Here is a 22,767-nt window from a genome sequence, read left to right as displayed (position 1 = left end):
ATATAATTTGTAAAGAGATACGTGGTTTAAAATAAAATAGTGCTCTAAAATCCTTTCATTTTAACATTAAGTCTTTCTAAATGTAATAAAACTTAAGACATTTAGAATTGAAACTTGAAAATACTTCCTGATAATCTCAAGAGTTAATTCTCAAAAAAATTGATCCAAAAAGCGGGTAGCAAGAAGTGGCAACCCAAAAACATTACTGCTGAACCAAAATCAAGTTAGATATTTATTCATTCAGAAACATATAATGAGAGGCTACTAAGTGTTTAAGGTAATAAAGATACAGCAGTGAACAAAATAGGCTAAATTCTCTGCCCCCACAGAGCTCACACACTGGTCTGCGGAGGTGAGGGCTGTCAGAGAGGAGCCATGCATGGAGCCTGTGCGTCACTGCTGACTCCTGACTCTTCCTGTCCACTTGAATACATTTCATCTTTGTCTCCCCCACTGACTCTGCGTTAAGCAACCAGCATCTCTCGCCTGCATTCATCCAAAAGATTCTCAAGTAGTGTCCCCTGCTTCCACACTATTTTCAACCTATTTGCCAATTTGCCTGGCGGCTATCCAGGAGCAGCGTCTTCCTTATTCAACACTGACTGTATTTCCAGCATCTAGCATTATGCCGAGCACATCTTAGATAACTGGTATGTTGTTGAATGAATAAAATACAAATATGGTCATGTCACTATTATGCTTAAAATTATAAGTGAAAACCAAAATGTTTTAGGATCCAGTCTACAAAGCTTTGAGTACGAAGCACAGCCCTGCCTACACATCCAGCATCATCCTTTACCATGCCCTTTCCCCTATATCACCCAGCCATACAACTTTTTTCCTCCAATGTGCCACATTTTCACCTCTAAGTCTCTAAGCCTCTTGTTCCCTTCTAAAATATCTGAGCCCATTGTACCTCTTTGCCTAAAGCACTTCTCTTCTCTAATCCTTCCCCTAACTCTAGCTTAATGTTTTGATCTTAGTATGAATACTGTTTCCTTTGCTAAGCCATATTAACATCCTCAATTCGAGTCAAGTACTAGATGCTCCTTGTACTTCCCCTATCATAGCACTTATAATATTGTACCATAACTTCCTCTTTAAAGGCTGTCGGCTCCACCAGGATGTAAACTCTGTGAAAGCAAAGACTATCTAGCTTGTTCATTTTCCTCAGTACCCAGCTTGAGGCATAACACATAACTAGTACATGGTAACATTTAAAGTAAGGCAAAGAAGAACTATATGATTAAAACATTCTCATCGAGGTTGACTGCCTGAGCACTCTTCCAGCAAACACCAGGAACATTATAAAGGCTCAGCAGATGTTGAGGTCTAGTGTAAGGTATTCACTATCTAAAATCTTTCCATTTTTGTCCTACTACTGTTCAACACTCATACCTCTCCAAGGTACTGTAGACATTTACATATATCTACTATAACAGGAGACTATGGTATATCTTCTTAAATATGTATAAAGGGTTTTTTTTTGTTAAAGGTTTATTTACTTCTTTATGTTCTTTAAGGGAAAATGATAAGTCATCTAATTCTTTATAAATGGCTTTGCACAAAGTACAATGAAGACTAAAACAAAGAAATAAACTGGTGCATTTTCAGTGTAAAGACTGTCTTAGTGAACTCTTTCTAGTAAGTTTAAGATGAATAATTATACTGAATTCCCCAATTCAACAAATATTTATCATGTGTTAGCACTGGTAAATGGCTCAATAACTTTTTTTCTAACTAAATAGCATCTATTTGATGCCATAGGAGGTGCTTAAAGTAAAACACAATTCTCGCTTCATAACACTTTTAATCCAGGCAAGAGATACATGAAATGTAGTAAAACCCAAGTGCTTTGGAATCAGACATCTGGAGGTCAAGCCCTCACACTGCCATTTGCTAGCTATAGTTACTAAAGTGGGCTGAGCCTCAGTTTTCTGTTCTGTAAAATAGTGATAATAATAAATTCTATATTATAGGGTTGCTATGAAAATTACATTACATGAGGCAATGTATATAAAGTCCTTAGCACAGCACTTGACATAAAATATGACTTCGATCAATGTAAATGACCATTAATGTAACATTAAATCATTATTTACAACACAGTAACTAAACAAAGTGGCAACCTTGAGTGTGAAGAGCTGACCTGGGCTACAATTACAAATTTCACATAAATAACATAAAAATGGAAAGTTTCCAGTTATATTTGTTAATTAAAAATCTGACAAAAATCTTTGGAATGTTTACTAAAGTAAGTAAAATGAAGTGAACAATTTCTAGGTATCATCTGTATAGCTCACGTGTCCACACCTCTATTAGGCGTGAGAGTAATTCTTTTTAACTCCGATTATTTAACCTAAAGAATATTTCTACTTCACTTTCTGCCTTCCTTGCTTGTCTGTCTAATGGTTTCTGCCAATAAAAAGGGCAATGAAACACGCCGAGTCCCCTCTCCTCTCCCGAATTGTGTGTGGGGACCCCTCTCCCTCACTCTGGAGGGTCCATCCCTGGGACAAGAGCTCTGTTACTACTGCAGCCCTGGCCCCTCTCTGGAACCACAGAAGAGGTTTAATGCCTTATCTGATTTTTAAATTTTGGAAGAATAAACTGAACATGTTCACCCACACTGTGTAACTGGAAGGGCAAATCCGTTTAATTCTGGAGTTCAGTTAAAGGCCTCATTTTGCTCTCACACTAAGCTATGCCTTCCCACCTAGTCATTGTCAGAAATAAAAGTATAATTTTGATCTCCCATTTGCCTTTATGACTTATCTTATTTCTCAATTTATTCAGAACCCCAAATGAGGAAAAAGGTAGTTTCACTGGACTCCTTCAAAATTATTCAAAAATATTTAGTTAACATCTATTGTGTAAGGTACTGAGGATATGACCATGAATGAAATAGTGTCATGCCACAAGTATAAAAAGGCACTCTGTCTCAAGAACAATTTTCAAGATTGCATTAGACCACAAAAACGGCAATCATCAAATGAGAATCCAATGTTTGGAATTACGCACAACAGATGCTTTGATTCTATCAGTATCGAAGACAAAGACACTGAAATTACAAGCTTTCTATGCAATTGTCAGAGAGAGAAATCACCATGTTCGCATTAATCACGCTGTGGCATCTCTATATATATTGTGAATTTAAAACCTTACTTGTCATGGTAAACATCCATTCCTTTGGTGACTAGCACCAAAAGCATAGTCACAGTCAACTTTAATAGATAACACTTATATATGATGTTAAGACTTCATACACCAAGTGAGAAAATGGTGATAAACAAAGAAGCAAATACCAATTTTAAAAATGTGTGTCAAACACAGGTGCCCAGACTTTCACTGAGTCTCTTTATATTGAAACGGTTCTGGTAAACTGAGTCGTCTTGTTTCCCGGTCAATAGCAGGTTAGAAGGGGCAAGTTGGAAAGGGGAGCATTAGAAAGGAGAGGATGCTACAGACACAGATGCATTGGTAGTGGTAAAAATAAAGAATAGCGGGCATAAGAATTCTGTCAGACTCTATATACACTCCATGAGGGCAGGGACTGTGCTTATTGTTCTAGTCTATATGCCCAGCCCCTAGCATAGTGCTGGTACATGGTAAGTACTCAATAAATGACTGATGAATAATAAAATATTAAAAACTACAAAAGCTAACTTGTAAATCTACATTTTTGTAATGACAAATAGTTCTATATACCTCAACAGACTCTGAGAGCAAGTCTACATAAACAGAAACATTGATTTCTTAATAATGATACCAATTTTGCAAAAAAGTTAATCATGTCTAGTACGGTCACTTATGAAGACAAATAAAAGGGGGTGATATCTGAAATGGCAGCAATAAAAAGAAGGCTGGTAAGCTCCAGTTTTCTGAAATGTTAACTTGTGAGAAACATCTTATTCCCTAATTACGTTGGATAAATGAATTGTTAACATAAGATTTTTGGTGGTATAATTTTTGGTGGTATAAAAACCTCACCTATTCATTATTAATTCTCAGGTAAAACTGTAATTGTTAAAAGTATTAACTTATTTAAAATGCTATTAAATACCAATGAGATATATTAGTACAATGAGTATATATAACAATACTGTATTTGGTACTTACAAAGTAAATATAGCTAACATGACAGTATCTCAAAATAGGTATGAAAAACTCACACAGTCAGTTCACTATAAACAGCATTCTGAAGTTTCTTTTCCCAACCTGTTTTTTAAAAAAGAATAAAATATATAAACATATTAGTTTCTAATATAAAGATACATTATAATTAAATTTACCTAAAACTGTAACATTATATTTGTTTTTGAAAGAACTTTATCAACAGCCAATTGCTGAGTAAAGTGTTATTAAGGAATTAGTTACTATATATTCACTATATCCCTTGGCAAACACTGCATAGCCAAGTTGTCAACATGACATTATTTTTTAAGTAAAACTATTGCACCATTTTATCAGGATGTGAGGAAAATTCCCTTTTTTCTTTTCTTTCTTTTTCTTTTTCTTTTCTTTTTTTTTTTTACTGTTAAGGTGTTCGATGAATGCCAAAATCTTTAGTGATTGCACTGCTAGTGCTATGAGGAATGTTAAGAAGGAAGGGCAGAAACAGCCAGGCACTTGACAAACAGATCACAAGTAATTAGTTACAACTAACTAATCAGACTCCTAAACAACAGAGGCAGATTAGTATAAGGCACCGCCAATTAAACCAGTTAGATTAGCTGCTAACTACCTGAACTTTTCTGGGTAAGTAAACCACTTAATTCATCAGTTTCATGTGCAAAGGTTATAACAGGGAACTTCTCTTCTTGAAAGGGTAGAAAAGAGGAGGGAAAAGAAGTGTAGAAGGAAAAAAGCCACAAATAAAAAGTAAAAGACAAGTCACTTAACCAGGGAGATTCTTCATACATTCAGGATGTATTTTGAGCAGGAAGGTAACAATATTTAAAACTGATCAATGTAAAGGAGTCATCCCCCACTGCTCCTGAATTTTTGCAGCATTTTATTAATATGTATAAAAGTTCTAATTCTTCCCAAATAAAACCTATCCGGCCACTGTTTCGCAATTTTGAATGAGTAATTGGGCAGCTGGGGATAAAATATTCCCTTCGAATAACGTATTTCCTTATTTTGCCTTAAAGAATTAGGGGAAAAGGCAGCTACAAACCTGAGGTTTTAAAGAATTCTTTAATGTCTTCTTTTAGTGATTCAAGTTTAATCTCGGGTCTCTGAAGACTGGCCTAATTTGGGAAAGAAAAAGAAAGAAAAAGACAGAGGTCAAAAGGAAGTCATTTAATATTAACTAAAATTTTAAAAAGAAATGTCCGAATGTTCATGCTATTTAAAAATTCCCCTTTGAGGTCAGAGCACCTTAGGATTAACTGGACTAGCTCACAAGAGAGAAGACTTTTTCGTCTATTTTTAAAATAGAGGACCTGTGACAGCACAGTGCAATCCACTCGAAATATAAAAACTTGTAGCTTATGAACAGTTAACATCATCTACGGTCTTTATCTTTATGAATATGTAACAGCTATTTTTCTAGTAGGAAAAATACCCAGATTTCATAAATTCATTCTCTTAATACTATATTCAACATATAAACAGCATCAACACCTAATGACCAAAACCCCAGGTGCATCCATAAAATAGATTTTTGAATATTGTCTTCCTCTTTGGATTGCTGCTCAGTGTGAACCTGCATTTGTTGTGCATATTTATGAAAAACATATAAAACTACAATTTCACAAATGCTTATTAGTATCTCTTTCATTTGCAGGCTTTCTAGTCTACTGGTTTTTCATACTGCAATTTTTACCAAAAATAATAATTTCTCCAACTTAGACTGGCTTCAGTTACTTTCAGTGCGCTGGTCTTTCATCACCTCCTAGCTCTCTCCATCAAGTTCTGGAAGCCCATTTCTTAATAAGGCATTTCTCTTAAGACATTTTATAAGCAATTCAAACCTAGTAAGTCAAAAATTGATTTTATTTTCCATTCACTACCTTGCTCTTTCTCTTCTATTTTTTAACCCTTATCCATGCAATTACCATCCATCAGATCTTCCAAATAGGAAACTTCTATTATTCTCAATTGCACACTAACTCTTCTAAGATTCAACCCATTTCTGAGAAGATGGCATTGGTGGCAGTGTGTTTTGTTTTTAACCTCTGATTTCTGCATAAAAACAGACCAGGCAACTAGATAGCAAAAGCAAAATGCCAAGGAAAACATGTACAACAAAATTTGGTCCTAAGATATCCCCCACAAACCAACAGAAACAAGACCTATATGGTATTAGCATCCATCCAGGAAAAAGCAGAGGGAAGCAGCTGGGTATTTGGTGGAGGACTCCATAATAGCCAACAAGTATTCACTGGAACATATGATAAGCCAATTTTAGAACAAGAGCTAAAACTGGGAGGAGTTTTGCCTGCTCCAATATAGCATACGAGGTCTGAAGAGACTGGAGTAACCTAGCATCTATGAATTCTCAAAACGAACCAACCAGGACACTTTCCAGAGAAGGCCACACTGAGGAGAAAATATTGATATAATAATAAAAATTGAGGATGACAAGGAACGAACTTATTACCTCGAAAACTGGTAAATAAAGGAAAAGTCATTTACCCTGCCTTTCCTATAGAAGCTGCACCACTCAGTAACCAAATAATAGATAAGGGGCAATGTCTCTTTACAAGAGTATTCCAGCTAATAACTAAAACAGATACGATAGAATTAGAATATCACCATTTTGCAACCCCTAATCAGTTACTAATTATAGGCATAGGGCAAAAAACAGCTATTAACCTTGCAAAAGACAACCAGATGTGATGTGCTTCTCAATGACAAAACACTCCACTGCCAACAGCCATGGCCACCTGGGTCTGCTAAAGCCGCTGAGTCCAGTTGTCAATTTACAACTCAAACAAAGGACAGAGAAACATGCTAAGCTTCACTATGAGTGTGTAATCAGAAAAATTCAGGACGTGAGAAATTCTAAAGGTCAAACACAAAGTTTCACTTTTTTATCAGGGTGGATTTTACAGTCATTCGTATTATAATAATTCATTATATTACATATTTGTTTTGTACAATTTGTGTTTTGATTTACAATAAAAAGAGTTAAAAAAGAAAAAAAAATTATATCCCCCAGTCAATTCCTTCTCTCCATTCTAAAGTCCTACACTTAAGTCTATGTCCTCATCGTTTCTCGTTGGAACAACACAACGGCTTCTGAGCTGGACATCTGGTCATCTTATTTGAATTGCACCTATCCCTGACCCCCATTCTCGCACCCTCTTATTCTACTTTTTCTTCTTTCTTAACATTTATTACCTCCTAATATACTACATGATTAATTTATTTTCTATGTTTATTGGTCTCTATTTTGCTACACTTAGAAGTAGGGCAGATATCTTTGTCTATTTGTTCACTGTTGTATCCTAACTGCCTAGAATAGTTACTTTCACAAGTAGGTGATCAGTAAATGCTTATTAAATAAATAAAGCAATTTCTCTTTTTTCCAATCTATCTATCCTCTAGCATTTTCGTCCTAAAACATAAGTCTTTCCTGGCTGTGGACCTCCACAGCACACACAAGAAGTCTAAACTTTTTAACAGGGTGGTTATACTTAGTTAGCCCTTCATTATATGGACCAACTTATCTCTCCAAATTTATCAGCTGCTTCTTCACCAAGCTAACAACATCCTCTCTTTTCTTATACCTCCTCCCTATGCATACTCTACTCTCTAGTCACAGTGAACTATATTCACTGATTCTCCAACTGCCAAAAACTTTAAGGGTTCCAGGCTTTTGTTCATGTCTCCTCAGATATAACGGCTCCTCCACGACCTTGGCAAACACCTACTATCTTCCAAGACATTCCTCAAATATCACCTTCTTTCCCACCCTTGCCTGCAAAGATAGTACATTCTGTTCCTCTGTTACAGCATTTATCATGATTATGAACTCACCTAGTTATCTTCCTGACTGTTAAATTCAAAGGCAAAATGATATCTTCTTTTTTTCTGCATTCCAAATGTTAACTTGGCACTGTTTCTTGAAAAAAACTATACTGACCAAACCATGTTATATCCTTTTTAACAAATTTCCCCCAAATAAACAAGGACCTTTATAAAAATTATTTTTAACGGTCTGTTTTTCCTAGGATTTTAAAAGCTGCAAACCCCTGCTTATTATTCAAAAGCACTGTGGCAAAAGGAAATAGGTTTTCTTTTACTAAGCTTGTGTTTGGAAATGACTCAGAGGTAGCACAATTTGAAAAACTTTGAGAGAGAAATTGGTTATTCCTTCTAAACATTTTCAACACTTCAAGATTGCTACACCTCCTGGGTATACTTTTTTATATCAAAGGCAAACCAAATTCACTAATCATCTCGTCTAATTATAAAATTATTGAGAAATTGGAAAAATCAAAAGCGGAACAGTAGCAGGAGGACAGCATGGTAAGGCACAACAGTTCTCAAACCTGTTTCAGCAGCGTAACCCCTTTTCAAATGAAATCTGAGCCCTAATAGGGACCCTATTATAGAAAACACTTTGAAAGTGATATTATTAGACAATGAGAACAATGAGTCTTTTTTTGTTGACTGAAGTATGATTAACGTTAAAAAGGTACAACTTTCTACTGCTATAGCCTCCATACGCAATTTGTTTTTTTGTATTTTGTTTTGGTTGCTCAATGTAAATAAAACTCTTGATTCCCAGAGATAAGTGTTTGCATTTTTAATAGCCATCCTGGCAATCTCAGCACACTCCCCAATTAAACTGCTGTGGGAAATTGAAGGAGAAGCAGTTGGAAATTTTTATTCTGAAGACAAATCACTAAAATTATTTATCATAAATACAAAAATCAGACAAAGAGCTTCTGGTACTTGTAACTGCTAAAATTATGCATACCATCATATCACTACCTCATGATGCATCGCTGGCTCACTTGTCCTGCATCTCAGCAGAGCCCCACGATGGGGGCTGCTGAGCAGATGCACCTGTGCTCAGCTCGGCCGACACCAAACACTGCACACCCCCCTGCACTACTATCCCCACTTGTACGATGTACCGTGAGCAGACATGCACAAGCCCAAATATTCTGAAAAACCAGTGCAGAATACATCCTTCCTTATTGATGACACATTTGTAAGTGTTCCGAACACACACACACACACACACACACACACACACTCATGCACACAAATCTTTCTAGTTTCTTTCTACTTCCACCAGAACAGCCTAATCCAAAGCACTGGCCACTGGCAATCTTAAATCCCTAAACTTGGTGAGTAAAGGAAACTACAGAAGCAAAGTGGCTGAAGTTGCAGCTGGGTCAAAGAAGCTGCGATAAACCAAGGCCAAATACTCCATGAAGGCAGGGACTTGAACCAGGGCATAAGAAGGTCTATAAAAAGGGTTCTAAGGAACCTTTAATTCCCTCTAAAGAGGCCTCATCCTCTCTACTCTCACTATGCCACCATGCTAATCCTGGACCTCATCTTTCTGTGCCTGAAGAATCATAGAATTTCAGGTTTAAAAGGGACTATAGTGTTCTTCTAGGTCAACTAACAATTACTGACTGAGTCTCCTCTCCAAGTAGCTTTCTGGCTTGGAAACTCTAACTTAGACACTGTAAGCTAGCTTCCTAGTTTACAAGCTCACTGCATCACTACCTGAGCCAATTCCATCTTTGAACTATTCTATAAAAAAATTCTTTATTATGAGCTAAAATTGATTCCCCTTAAAATCTGCCTCCATCACTCCAAGGTCACAGAAAATAAGCCTAATCCCTTTTTTGTGAGCTACCTACAAATATTCAAATGTAGCTATTGTGTTTTTCCTGAAAGCTTCTCTTCTCAAGGTCACATGTATTTCCAGGTTCTCCAGGTTCTCTTCATGTGACAGGTTCTTCTTACCCCATTGGCCATTCTCTGAGCAAAGTCCAGTCCAACTTGTCCCCCACTATTGTAACTTCCTAACTGACCTGTCTACTCCACTCATTCCACTTGACCACTGATCTTCAAACTTTTAAGTCTCAAGACCCTCTAAAAAATTATTAAGGATCTAGGAGTGCTTTTGTTATGTGGATTATATTTCTTGATATTTATAGTATTATAAATTAAAACAGAAAAATTAAACCTGGTTTCTTATTAGTATGGCAGTTCCTCAAAAAAATCAAATTACCATATGATTCAGCAATTCCAATTCTGGGTACATACTCAAAAGAAATGAAGGCAGGTACTTGAACAGATAGTTTTACATTCATGCTCATAGCAGCATTATTCACAATAGATAAAACATGAAAGTAACCCAAGTATCCACAGATGAATGAATGGATAAATAAAACTAGTATAAACAACAATAGAATACTATTCAGCTTTTAAAAAGGAAGACAATTCTGACACATCTATAATACAGATGATACTTGACATTATAAGTGAAATAAGCCAGTCACAGGAAAACAAACTTAGCAAGTCCTCAAATAACATTGTTTCATTCAACATGATTCTTATACATGTCAATTAGCCTATGGTAAATTGTTTTCATTATGTATCGTTTCATTTAAAGTCACAGAATCCATCCACAATGTTAAGTGAAGACTTACTGTACTGATTCCTCTTATAACAAGGTATTTAGAAGAGTCAAATTCATAGAGTCAGAAAGTAGAATGGTGGTTGCCAGGAACTGTGGGGATGGGGAAATGGAGAGTTCTTGTTTAATGGGTATAGACTTTCAGTTTGGGATGATGAAAAAAGTTCTAGAGATAGACAGTGGTGATGATTGCACAACAATGTAAATGTACTTAACGCCATTGAATTGTACACTTAAAAAATAGTTAAAATGAAAAATACTACATATACTTTATCACAATAAAATTATTACATATATTTTACCACGATAAAATTATTTAACTAATTTAAAAATAATAATATAAACCCATTAGAATTTATTAACCTAAATATTTTTATTAAAAATAACTATATTTTCAGAAACAAAAGTTAGGCATTATTTTAAATTTTTGCAAATCTGATATTTGGTTTAAGAAAAGATAGCTGGATTCTTCAATCTGCTGTGATATTCCATCTGTGACACTAGATTATTGATTGATGTATATGAAAAAAAAATAGTGTCACACAGATAATGTAACTGGAAAAGGGAAGGGTATTATAATATCCTTTTCTAATAAGGTTGATATTCTCCTTTGATAGTACACCAAAGTTTAACAAGGAGTGGTGTCCTACAGATTAGCTACAACGTTGAATCTGAATATCAATCAACTTTTCATACTTTATTATTACATAAATATGTATCAATCTGCCTTACACTTTGAACCAATCTTCTACCTATACATGCTTTTGTAACATTATGCATTGATCATTTCAAATATATTGATTGACTAAGTGATGCAGTGGACACATTTCATTAAATAATATCAAAAAGCTCAACATTCTTTAATATCACCATCAACAGTATCAGAAAAGTCTTTAAGTAGTAGGAAGCCATCAAGTTCACAGAAGTGGATTCAGTTTTATAGAATCTAATTTTTATTTAAAGCTTGAATTTCATCACTGGCAACACATAATGGTTTTCCTTGAAGTGAGGCTCACTTTGTTTATTTTAGGGAAAATGTCTGCCAAATACCTAAGTCTGAGTAACAATAGTTTGTCAATTGTTCTTTTAAGTAAAAACAGTGTTTTGTTTTTTTCAAAAAGCAGTTATGCTTGTAACTCAATTGATCAATTAATTGCAGAGTGCTTTCCCTCTAGATAATCATCTTATTTCAACATACAGCAGAAGTGCCTAATGTGTACTTTCCATTTTCTCAAACAGAATATTTAAATATGTGTAGGCAAGAAATGAGATTTAATAAAATTAATAACTGTTTACTGTTTCATGAAGGACACTCAAGTAAAACTGACTTTTTTAACTATAAATAAATGATGGTGAAAATACAACTACTAATACAGTTTGGTACAAGTTCCCTGCTTTGTGCTAAGACACCAGCAGTTACATGCACTGCCATTGTTTTTTACCATCAGCACAAATGTCAGCACAAGATTTTCTTTTTTAGAAAAGGTATTATTATATTACATATTATATATTGTATTACATAAAATAGTTTTGACCTGAAAGGGTCTTAGGGACCACCAGGGGTCCACAGACCGTACCTTAAGAACCACTCCACTAGACTATAGGCTTCTTGAGGACAAGTGTCTTTCATCTTTGTACCCCAGGATCTAGCACAGTACCTATCGCATAGCACTTCGGAAACACGTTTTCAATGAGTGTGTTTGCTCTACAGATTCCTTAGATCCAGACCTGCAAAATCCCATGGGAAGCACAAGACAAATAAGACACTGTTCTTCTCTGGGATTTTTAGTCCAGAAAAGAATAGCCAATAAAAATAAATAAGTAAGTAAATAAACAAACAAACAAACAAACTCCACCATAAGAAAGAAAATATGTTACAACAGAGGTACCATCCAGGGAAAGGAGCAATGAAGACACTAGAAAGAGGGGTCACGGGGAGAAGAGGCTGACAGCAACGGCATGGGAATGCTCCTCCGCACAGGCAGCCTGTGGAACGGCAGAAGTTCCAATAGAATGTGGGAAGGAATAAAGTGCAGGGTGAAGCGGAAACACTCTCCTTTATCCCTGTCCTGCTCACCATTACTCTGTCACCAGTGCCAGATTAATGCTCCCGAAAACCACCTTCATGTCTTCACCCTCCTCAAAATACCTCAATGACACCTTCACTGCCTACAGAATAAAGGCAAACTCATTTTGGCATTTACAATCCTCTAAAACCTACACCTACCTAACCCATATAATCTGTGCTCCCTAGAAGTGCCCTGTAACAGAAACCTGCTCAGCCTTCTCACTGTTCTTACACTGGGAATTCACTCCCATCTTCCCATCTCGGGTGCCGTCCCAGTCTTCTCCATCCTCAGCCAGCCATTTTCTTTTAGTATAATCTCTACCCTAGTCTAAGCCTATTCGTTTGCATTCTTCTTTCAATAATTAGGTGAACACTTCCTGTGTGCCAGTTGCTGGATATAAAAAGAAAAACAAGACATAGTCCTCCCTCACTCTTGATGAAGTCACAATGTATTGAGGGACATAAAATGAAGGAAAAGTGTGATTAAAAAAAAAAAAAAAAAGACATGTCTACAGCCATGCTACCCTGAACAAGCCCGATCCCATCTGATCTCAGAAGCTAAGCAGGGTCGGGCCTGGTTAGTACTTGGATGGGATGCCACCTAGGAAGACCAGGTGCTGTAGGTGTAAAAAATAAAAAAATAAGGCAGTGAAAGGACATGATGCTCTTTCTCACATCAATCTCCAAGCGTTCTTATCATGAACATAATTGTTTTGGACTCTGTCTCATTTCTCCCAAGAGCCCCTCACCACCACAGAAGAGAGGCTCATTAAAACACGTTGAGTTGAATATTCTCATTTCTTCCTAAAACTTTTGGATCTTTCTAAAACTTTAGACCAGATTTGTTTCTATAATTTGAATAGTCCCAATGGACATGCCTTAGTTTCGAAATGGACACTTTGGCCCCGTGCAAGCTGACCGGGTCCTATGCTCAACCTGGGCTGCGTAACTGGGGCCCTGCTCTGGCTTCTCTCACCTGAAGATGGATCCCTCACTGGCTTCTTTTGCTGATGTCCCCAAGCTGACCCACTCCTCTGCCAGCACTGGCTGTCTTAACCCCCTCACTCCACATCTTTACATTTAGCCTCCTTGCCTGAAACAGTCTTCAGTTTACATTTAGTAATCTATCTTTTCCCTCTCATTTCAACTTGGCCTTACTTAATTCAAGAATCTTACATGACCTTCTCTAAGCAACTCAGTGCAGGAATAAAACATGGAGAGATATACTTACTTACACGAAGCAAACCCACATTTTAATAGTTATCTTAGCCCTCCAGTACATAAATTCTATGAAGACAAGAGGTTTCTTATTTTGAAATCCTGTACACCATAATTCATTTCTTCACTGTCTCACTTTCCAGGATTAAAGGACATGACAGGAGCCAAGGTAGGTATGGGTGAGGATGATACCACTCTCTGGTTCACACCAAACACAATCAGAGTCCCTGAATTATTAATTTATATATCAACAGCACTGGTCCAATCTGGAGTTTTCCCTAGTATATGCCAAACCCCATCTTAGAGAGGAAAAAAAAAAAAAAAAAACAGAAGACAAGCACTAATCATGGCACAGGTTTTTCAATAACAATATATGTTCTACCTATCCATGCCTTAGAAAAAATATGTTTAATTAAAATATTTAATTAAATCCATTTGATTTTCATTTCCCTAAAATAAATAATAAGTGGTCAGTTTCTTCTCTCCTTTTTTATGATCTCAAAATTCTGCATACATGGTACATATTTCTGATAATGATGAATACAAAACAAACGATATTTGAGATATAAGCTCATAGGTTTGTCAGTAAAGGGACATGAGCATCGGGATGCTTTGGAGTTCAAGACTTGTGACAACATCCTATCATTTATATTATGTCTTCTCTCTCCAAAGCCTATCTTCTTTCGGCTTCCTTCCTTTCACAATTCTATTACTTATAATAACAATCTGAACAAAAAGACTTATTAAATACTTAATGGAATGGAAATAACATTTGAGGTTTTACACAACATCCATTTTAAGTACAAATTATGCATGATATGAATAATGATGATCTATTGCTAGATACCAAATTTGGATGTAGGCTATTTATTCTAGTGTCTAGAAGATGAGTATATTCAATTTTAAGATGCAGGTTGGCTTCATAACAAAGTAACTGAGGAAACTCAGAAATTAAAAACATAACCCCTTCTAGAAACACAACATTCCACGTTACCACACTAAGATCTTAAATAATTAAACTTCAATATATATAAGGATATATGAAAATACAGTCAATGCTTAGTTATAATACAAAAAGAGAAGCAACAGTGGTGGGGAAAAATCTAAAAATCATTTACATTGTCTTTGAAATGCTCTATGTGCTTTTATTTTTCTAATTAACTTTTTTCCTAACTGCTCCAGCACTTACTGTGTATGCTCAAACAGACAAAATGGAAGCAGTCCAGAAAACGATGGTGGCAAGAAAATGCCCTCCAGAATAAATTTGTAAAGACATGTAACAAATAAACATCCAGTTGTTTAAAAGTATAATGTCAAAGCTGATTTGTAAAGTTGCCTTTTAAGAGTTAGCTGATTTCTATTAAATGTTGATGGATATAAACTAAAGCAAAGTTGTTATCACATATTTTCAAGTCCAAAACTGCATTATCTTAAAGAGTTCCATAATTATATTTTTGAATTTATAATACTATAGGTCTGTTATTTTATTTATCTTAAGAACTAATAAATACGTGTTTTTGAGTTTCCCATGTAATCATCTCCTTACTCTGCTTTATCTTTTTCTCTATTCCCTTGCCTTATTTTTTACTATATCAAGGCAATTAATTGTCTGATGTTATAGATATGGATACATAATCCTTTATTTGAAATTCCAAAAACTTTAAAACTAAAGTTTTTCATAATGTAATTGAGGCAAATATGTCCTGACTTGAACTTATTTGACAGCAAAATCTGATCTGACCTGAACTGACATGAGACTATTTATAGTCCTTATTTATCACACTTGTGAAAATCCACATTTTGCTGCATAAATATTAATGTGGATAATTACAAAGTGCTGCAAGACCATGTTAGGGATATTAAATAGCATACTGTATCTGCATAAATTACCTTTCTAAAATTTGAAAAAATATAAATTCGAAAGCACATCTGGCTCCAGGTTTTGGATAAGGGATTGTGAGCCTGTTTTATTTATAACATTAGCATCAATCCATGAGTGCGAAATTTTCTTATTCACTGTTGTATCCCTGGGCCTAAAATTGTGCCTGACACAAACTAAACGCTCTTAAAACTCAACAATAAGAAAACACCCAATTAAAAAAATGGACAAAAGATCTGAACAGAAGACACACAAATGGCAAATAAACATATGAAAAGATGCTCCGTATTATATGTCATTAAAGAATTGCAAATTAAAACAACAGTGAAAACTATTACAACATACCTATTAGAATGGCTAAAATCTACAACACTGATAACAGCAAATGCTGGTAAGGATGTGGAGTAACAGAAACTTTCATTGATTGCTGGTAAGAACGCAAAATGGTACAGCCAGATGAGTTGAAAACTTATGTTGGCACAAAAACCTACATAGGAATATTTTTAGCAGTTGTATTCATAAGTGCCAAAACCTGGAAACAACCAAGACATCCTTCAATAGGCGAATGCATATACAAACTGTGATACATCCACAGTATAAAATGCTATTCATCAAAAAAGAATAAAATAGAGGAACATAATATATATTGCTAAGGGAGGGAAGCCAGCTATAAAAGGCTACATTCTATATGAGTCCAATTTTATGACATTCTTAAAGGCAAAAAAATAGAAATAGTAAAAAAAAAAAAAAAAGCAGAAGAGAGAGGAATGAGTAGGTGGGCATGGAATATTTTTAGGGCAGTAAAACTATTCGATAAAGTAGTACAATAGTGGACATATGACATTATAAATTTGGCAAAACCCATAAAACAGTACAATACAAAGAGAGAACCCTAATATAAACTAAGGGCTTTAATAATAATGTATTAATATTGTTTCACCAATTGCAATAAATGTACTATGCTATGCAAAATGTTAAAAATAGCAGAAATTGTATGCAAGGGTAGAGGGAACTTCTGCTCAATTTTTCTGTAAAGCTACAACTATTCTAAAAAATATTGTCCACTAAAAAAAAAAAAAAAAAAAAAAACTTCCCAAAATAAAATCTGAGACATAGGCTTCATTGGAGAATTCTTCCAAACATTTAATTTTAAAAAATCTCATAAGGCTCTTGCAACAAATAGAAAATAAAAAAGGAAGAATATAAAACTTATCAAAGACATTTTCAGAAATTAAAATTACAGACCAATCGTTTTCGTGGACATAGATACAATCCTTAAACACCTATTATTGGAGTTCTGCTGACAGGATATAGAAAGCCAGTATAAGAAACGTCTCTCCCACCCCAACAATGAGAAAAAAATAGCATAATCTACAAAATCATAACTTTTGAACTTATCAGAAACTGAAGATGAGACAATCAAGTGAACTAAAGTCCAAAGAATAAGAAGCCCCTTTAGGGACAGCTGGGACTCCAAATTATTTCACCTTTGGTGGAGCACAGGAGGAAAAGGAGGCTACCATACAAGTAAGAAAAAGGAAATCAGCTACTCAGCTAAAATTTTAACTGTTATAGATTAGATGTGGGCTAGCATGTTAGTACAGAATGACTGAGAGCTCAAAACACAAGGGGAACTCACACTCCCTTGCATGCTGTTTTCCAAAGTCTTCTACCAGATGCCCACACGAAAGACTGGGGGAAGATCAGGGATCTGAAGAGAGCCCCTTTTTTTGTGGCCCAGGTGTGCAAGAAGGGATAGGTTGCTACTGCAGAACAAGCATAAAACCATGCCACCTCGCCCACCCAAACTCTCCTCTCATGTGAGGAAAAGACATTACACCTCTAGGGGAGGGTTCAGAAACCAAACCACTCTGAACACCAGGCAATAATTCTTTGCTTCTGGGGTGAGATAAATTAATAACTACCTACCTCATGGGAAGGGAGGGAAACTTTCTTGGGCCCAGGATATACCAGGCATAGGTAAGCCAGAACTAAGAAGGAGGAGGAGTCTCTCGCTCATCATCTGTTGTGACAGTCATTCTGTACTAACATGCTAGCCCGCATCTAATCTCTAACGGTTAAAATACAAGGCAGAGTTTGGCTGCCAGTGGGAGAAGAAGAAGGAACTCTGAGAAAGGCCCACTCCTAATGCACACGGACTTAGACAGTACCAAGGAAACAGAAAACACCTGTACCTACCATGAATTTAGGACTGAGAACCAATAGACTACTGCTGCAGAAGGAATAAGAGCAAGGAGAGAGACCTCTCTCTGTGGCACAGGTAAGCAGAGACAGATGCAAGTGGAGGATGTAGTAGAAACTCTGAGAAAACCCCTCTAATACCCCAGGACCCTTCCTAAGCACAATGCTACAGGCAGCCCACCATATTTGAAGCTTGTGGTACACCGAAGCTAATAACAGTCATAACAAAACTCAACCCTAGCTTGCCTTCTGACTGTTTTGACTGAAGCCTCCATACTCAGTAAGGATATAAAACACTTCAAAAAATTGTCAAACTACTTGACCTAATTGACATTTATAGAAGAGCAACAGCAGAATGCTAATGCTTTTCAAGTATAAATGGAGCACTCGATAAGATAAATAACCTAAATAGCCCTGCATATATTTTTTTAATTATTATTATTTTTATTTAAAATGTTCCCACGAAGAAAACTCCAGGCCCCAATGACCTTACTTGGAATTCTACCAGACATTTAAGAGAAAATAATATTAATTCTAGACAAGTTATTCCGGAAAATAGGAGTGAAAGGAACATTTCTCAATTCAATTTATGAGATCAGCATTACCTGATATTAAAACTAGACAAATGTGTTAAAACCACAAACCAATTTTTTATGAAAAAACTCACAAAGTCTTCAACAAAATATTAGCAAATTAAATCATAAAATATATAATAAGAATAATGCACTTGCTTTATAACCAAGTGGAATGTATCTCAGGATGCAAAACCGGTCCAAAATTCAAAACTGATCAGTATTATTCACCATGTTAACACATGAAAAAGAAAAACACATGACCATCTCTACAGATACAAAAAAAAAGGTATTTAATAAGTTCAACATGCATTCATTCAGAAACAAAACTCTCAGACCTAGGAATAGAAGAGAGCATCTTCAACCTAATAAAAGGCATCTATACAACATTGCACAGGAGGCACTAGCCAATATAATAAGGCAAGAAAAAGAAATAAAAGGAATAAAAGGCATATAGATTGAAAAGAAAAAAGTAAAACTATATTTATTCACATATGAAACAAGTAACTAGAAAACCCTAAGCAATCTATAAAAAAGGTTCTATAACTAATAAGTAAGTTTGGTAAGGTCACAGGATGCATGGCAGATAAGTATCAATTGTATTTCTGTATACTAACAAGAAACTATTGGAAACTGAAATGAGAAAAAAATCAACACTTATAATAGCATCAAAAACATGAAATACTTAGGGGAAATCTTAAAATATGTGCAAGATTTGTATAATGAACTATAAAACACTGACAATAGAAAATGAAGAACATATTAATAAATGGAGAGATAACGTGTATTTATGGGCCAGAAAAGTCAATATTGTTAAAAGGCCAATTCTTCTCAAATCAATCTATAGATTCAATAGAATCCTAATCCAAATTCTAGCAGCTTTTTCATAGTAATTTACAAATGATTCTAAAAAGGTATATGGCAAAGCAAAGGGCCTAGAATAGCCAAAACAATTTTGAAAAAGAGGAACAAATTTGGAAGACTAATTACCTGATTTCAAGACCTACTGTAAAGACACAGTTATTACCATAGTGATAGACAAATAGATCAATGGAACAGAACAGAGAGCCAGAAATAGTTGTGTGTGTGTGTGTGTGTGTGTGTGTACTAAATAAATTTTCAACAAAGATGCCAAGGAAATTAACAAATTGGCATTAGAAATAGATGTGGTATTAGACAATCACATGCAAAAAAAAAGGTTTACATTGCATCATATACAAAAATCAACTCAAAATGGATCACAGATCTAAATGTAAAAGTTAAAACCATAAAACTTCTAGAACAAAACAGAAAGATGCTTAGGTAGGGCACAAAGAGCACAAATTATAAAAGAAGAAATTGATTTTAAAAATGTACATAATCAAAATTAAACCTTTTTGCTATTTGAAAGATCCAGTTAAGAAAATGAAAAAATAATCCACAGACTTGGGGAAATATGTGTAAGGTGCATATCTGATAAAGGACTTGTGTCATATATAAAGAATCCTTAGAATTCAACAATAAGAGAACAAACACAATTTTTAATGGGCAAAAGATCTGAACAGAATACTTCACCAAAGAAGATAAAAACCTAATAAGATGCTCAATATCATTAGTCATTGGGGAAATGTAACTAAAGTCACGATGGGATGTCATTATAGTCCTACAAGAAGAATGTAATTAATAAATAAAATTAATTAATAAAAAAACTGACATCAAGTTATAGCAAGCAGGCAGAGCAACTGAAACTCTCATAATTGCTGGTGGAAATGCAAAATGCTACAGCCACTTTGGAAAAGTTTGGTGAATTCTTCTTACGAAATTACATATACACTTACTACACAACCCAGTAATTCTACTCATAGATATTTATCCCAAAGGGAGAAAAATAAATATTCAAACAAAAACCTGTACCAGGGTGTATATATCAGCTTTACTCACAATCTCTATAACCAGAAACAACCCATAACTGTATAACCGAAAATGCCCAGCAAATCAATGAATGAATAAACCAATTATAGTACCTCGAAATGATGAAATATTACTCAGAAATAAAAAGGAACAGAAATGAGATAGGAACTAGACTTACTAGGGTGATCACTTCGTAAGGTATAAAAATATCACTATGTTGTACACCTGAAACTAATATAATACCGTATGTGAACTGTCATCGAAATTTTTTTTAAAAGAACAGAACTACTGAAATACCAACAACATGGATAAATTTCAAAAGCATTATGCTAAATGACATAAACCAGGAACAAAAATTTACATATTGTATGGTTCCATTTATATGACATTCACACGCACACACACAAAGGCAAAGATCTGCTCAATCTCTGCATTCAAAGAACCTAGTATATTAGAAAACACTCAGTAAATGTGGGGTGGATGGACAGAAGGGGAATTATTGCCGGTAGGATAGAGTGAAAGGTGATAGCCTGAAGTTAAAGCAAAAAAGCACCTGGGGGGCTCAAACCCACCTATAGAACAGAAAAGGTGAGGGAAGGCGTGGTCCAAGCTACCTCCGCTGATTCCAGCAGTTTAAAAAAATTAGACCCGGCAAAGGTCTACAGTACAAATGAATAATCTCAGCGTTTCTCTGGCCTGAAGAAAGGCTTGATGCGCCCCACCCTTCTTTAAAAAATCTATTACCCTACTCGCGAGGCTGAGCGAGTGGACCTTACACCTGGAAGAGAGGATCTTCCGTGCACAGTAGCGGGCTGGAGTGACCAGATGCGGGCCCCGGCTTAGGTTGGCGGAGTGCAGAACACCAGGCACCGCCGCAGCCCCGCCCGTCTCCATCCCTTCCCACTCGGCCTCACTTACCCAGGCCTGCCGTTCCAGCTGAGCGTACAGACTGGAGCCCTTGAGCTTTTGGACTATCTGAGCAATAATGAGAGACAGATCCGACTGCTCTTGCAACATTTCCCCTGGCCTAGGCCGCCAAACAGCGGAGACAGGCAGCCGGCGCGAAGGGAGCGGGCTACAGGGTCCCACTTTGGGCTAGTGACACTTCTCCGGGACCTTATTATGCTGGGACTCCTCCGGGCGTTACCAGGCAACTGCGGGCCTTGTGTCCGTTCCTCTCTGGTCCCCCCGGCGCCTGAAGGTCCCAGTGCCTGCGTTCCGTTTGCGGAAAACGACCTGCTGGGAGGTAGCTTTTCATTGCATTGTTCTTGCTTAGTTTGTGGTTGAAAGGCAAGAGGAGCTCTTTCTTCCAGAGACACAGCGCTTCTGATGCACAAGGGGAACTCAGAAAGTCGTTCATTGTTGTATTTTATTATAAAGGATCATTCCTCTTCTACCTTTCAATCTCTGCAGAAACAGGGCTGTGCACACAATGACATGGCAAATTGCAAAAATTATCAGGCTCTGACACTAGCCGTGTGAATTTGGGCGAGGTACTTAAATTTAAGAATTCAGTTTTTGCCTCTAAAATGATACGTGAGGATGTCGTGAGGATTAGCTGAGGTAACAATTATGAGAATTCCTAGCAGTATACTCAGCACGCCATTTTATTCTATTTCTCCTGCTTCCATTCTTTGTGGTCTTATGCCAGAAATAAACAGACTGGGTCCTCTTATGGAACAACTTGACCAGGAATCATTTATTGACAGGTTTTCTGGCAAGCATTGGCAATTCAAGGATGAGTAAGACATTGTCCCAGTCTTCAAGGAATGTACCATCAAGATTCCTCTTCTCTCATGTATTCATTCATTCAATCACTTATTCAAATTCATTCAGCTTTTACCTTATTGAGCATTTACATATAAGAAACTGTGTGCATGCAAAGGTAAATAAAACATAGTTCTTGCCTTCAAGGAAACATATCAAAGATCCTGAGGAGAACTAGAAATAACTGATTTAACCAACTGAATGGCATTCCCAAAAGCAGCTAGGGAAAGGTTTATGGAATAATACACACATTAGAATACCTTGCCAAAATAATCAAGAATTTGTTTCGAATGTGAATATGTATAAACTCTAAGCAAAGCAAAGGTAGGACTCCAAGAGAACAGATCAAGATTGCTGCAAAAACTCTAGCCTAACTACATTAAACTTTAATATGCTTAGGAATCAGAAGATTCCTCCTGTGGGGCCTGCTGAACTGTATTTCTGGAAACTCCCAGGGTATTGTAACACTAATAATCCAAGGACTACATTCTGAATAGCAAAGGACTAGAACAGGTAAAAAATAGAAACTCAAAGGTACTGGACCTCTGACATC

The 22,767-nt window shown here is 36.0% G+C and overlaps 1 protein-coding gene and 1 pseudogene across 4 annotated transcripts in view; one reads left to right on the top strand and one right to left on the bottom strand.

Moving 5' to 3' along the window:
- The window catches only part of TBC1D19 (TBC1 domain family member 19), a 91,936-nt gene extending 70,339 nt beyond the window's left edge, over nucleotides 1–21,597 (bottom strand). Inside the window, exons 1-3 of one of the 4 annotated variants that reach the window (XM_016164958.2) lie at nucleotides 21,366–21,597; nucleotides 5,180–5,252; nucleotides 4,173–4,218 (exon numbers count right to left, since the gene is read on the bottom strand). In XM_016164958.2, the coding sequence (XP_016020444.1) occupies nucleotides 4,173–4,218; nucleotides 5,180–5,252; nucleotides 21,366–21,464 (218 nt within the window). In that variant the 5' untranslated portion in view covers nucleotides 21,465–21,597. Of the gene's footprint in view, nucleotides 1–4,119; nucleotides 4,219–5,179; nucleotides 5,253–21,365 lie in introns of those variants that run through there. The other 3 variants (XM_016164960.2, XM_016164961.2, XM_016164959.2) reach the window with 3 other exon arrangements.
- On the top strand, nucleotides 13,194–13,312 carry LOC118608756 (annotated as a pseudogene).
- Nucleotides 21,598–22,767: the final 1,170 nt, after the last annotated feature.

This window comes from Rousettus aegyptiacus, unplaced genomic scaffold, assembly GCF_014176215.1.
Source record: "Rousettus aegyptiacus isolate mRouAeg1 unplaced genomic scaffold, mRouAeg1.p scaffold_m13_p_10, whole genome shotgun sequence".
NCBI lineage: Eukaryota > Metazoa > Chordata > Mammalia > Chiroptera > Pteropodidae > Rousettus > Rousettus aegyptiacus.
Note: the sequence above shows the minus strand (reverse complement) of the source record. Positions and strands in the feature narration are given on the sequence as shown.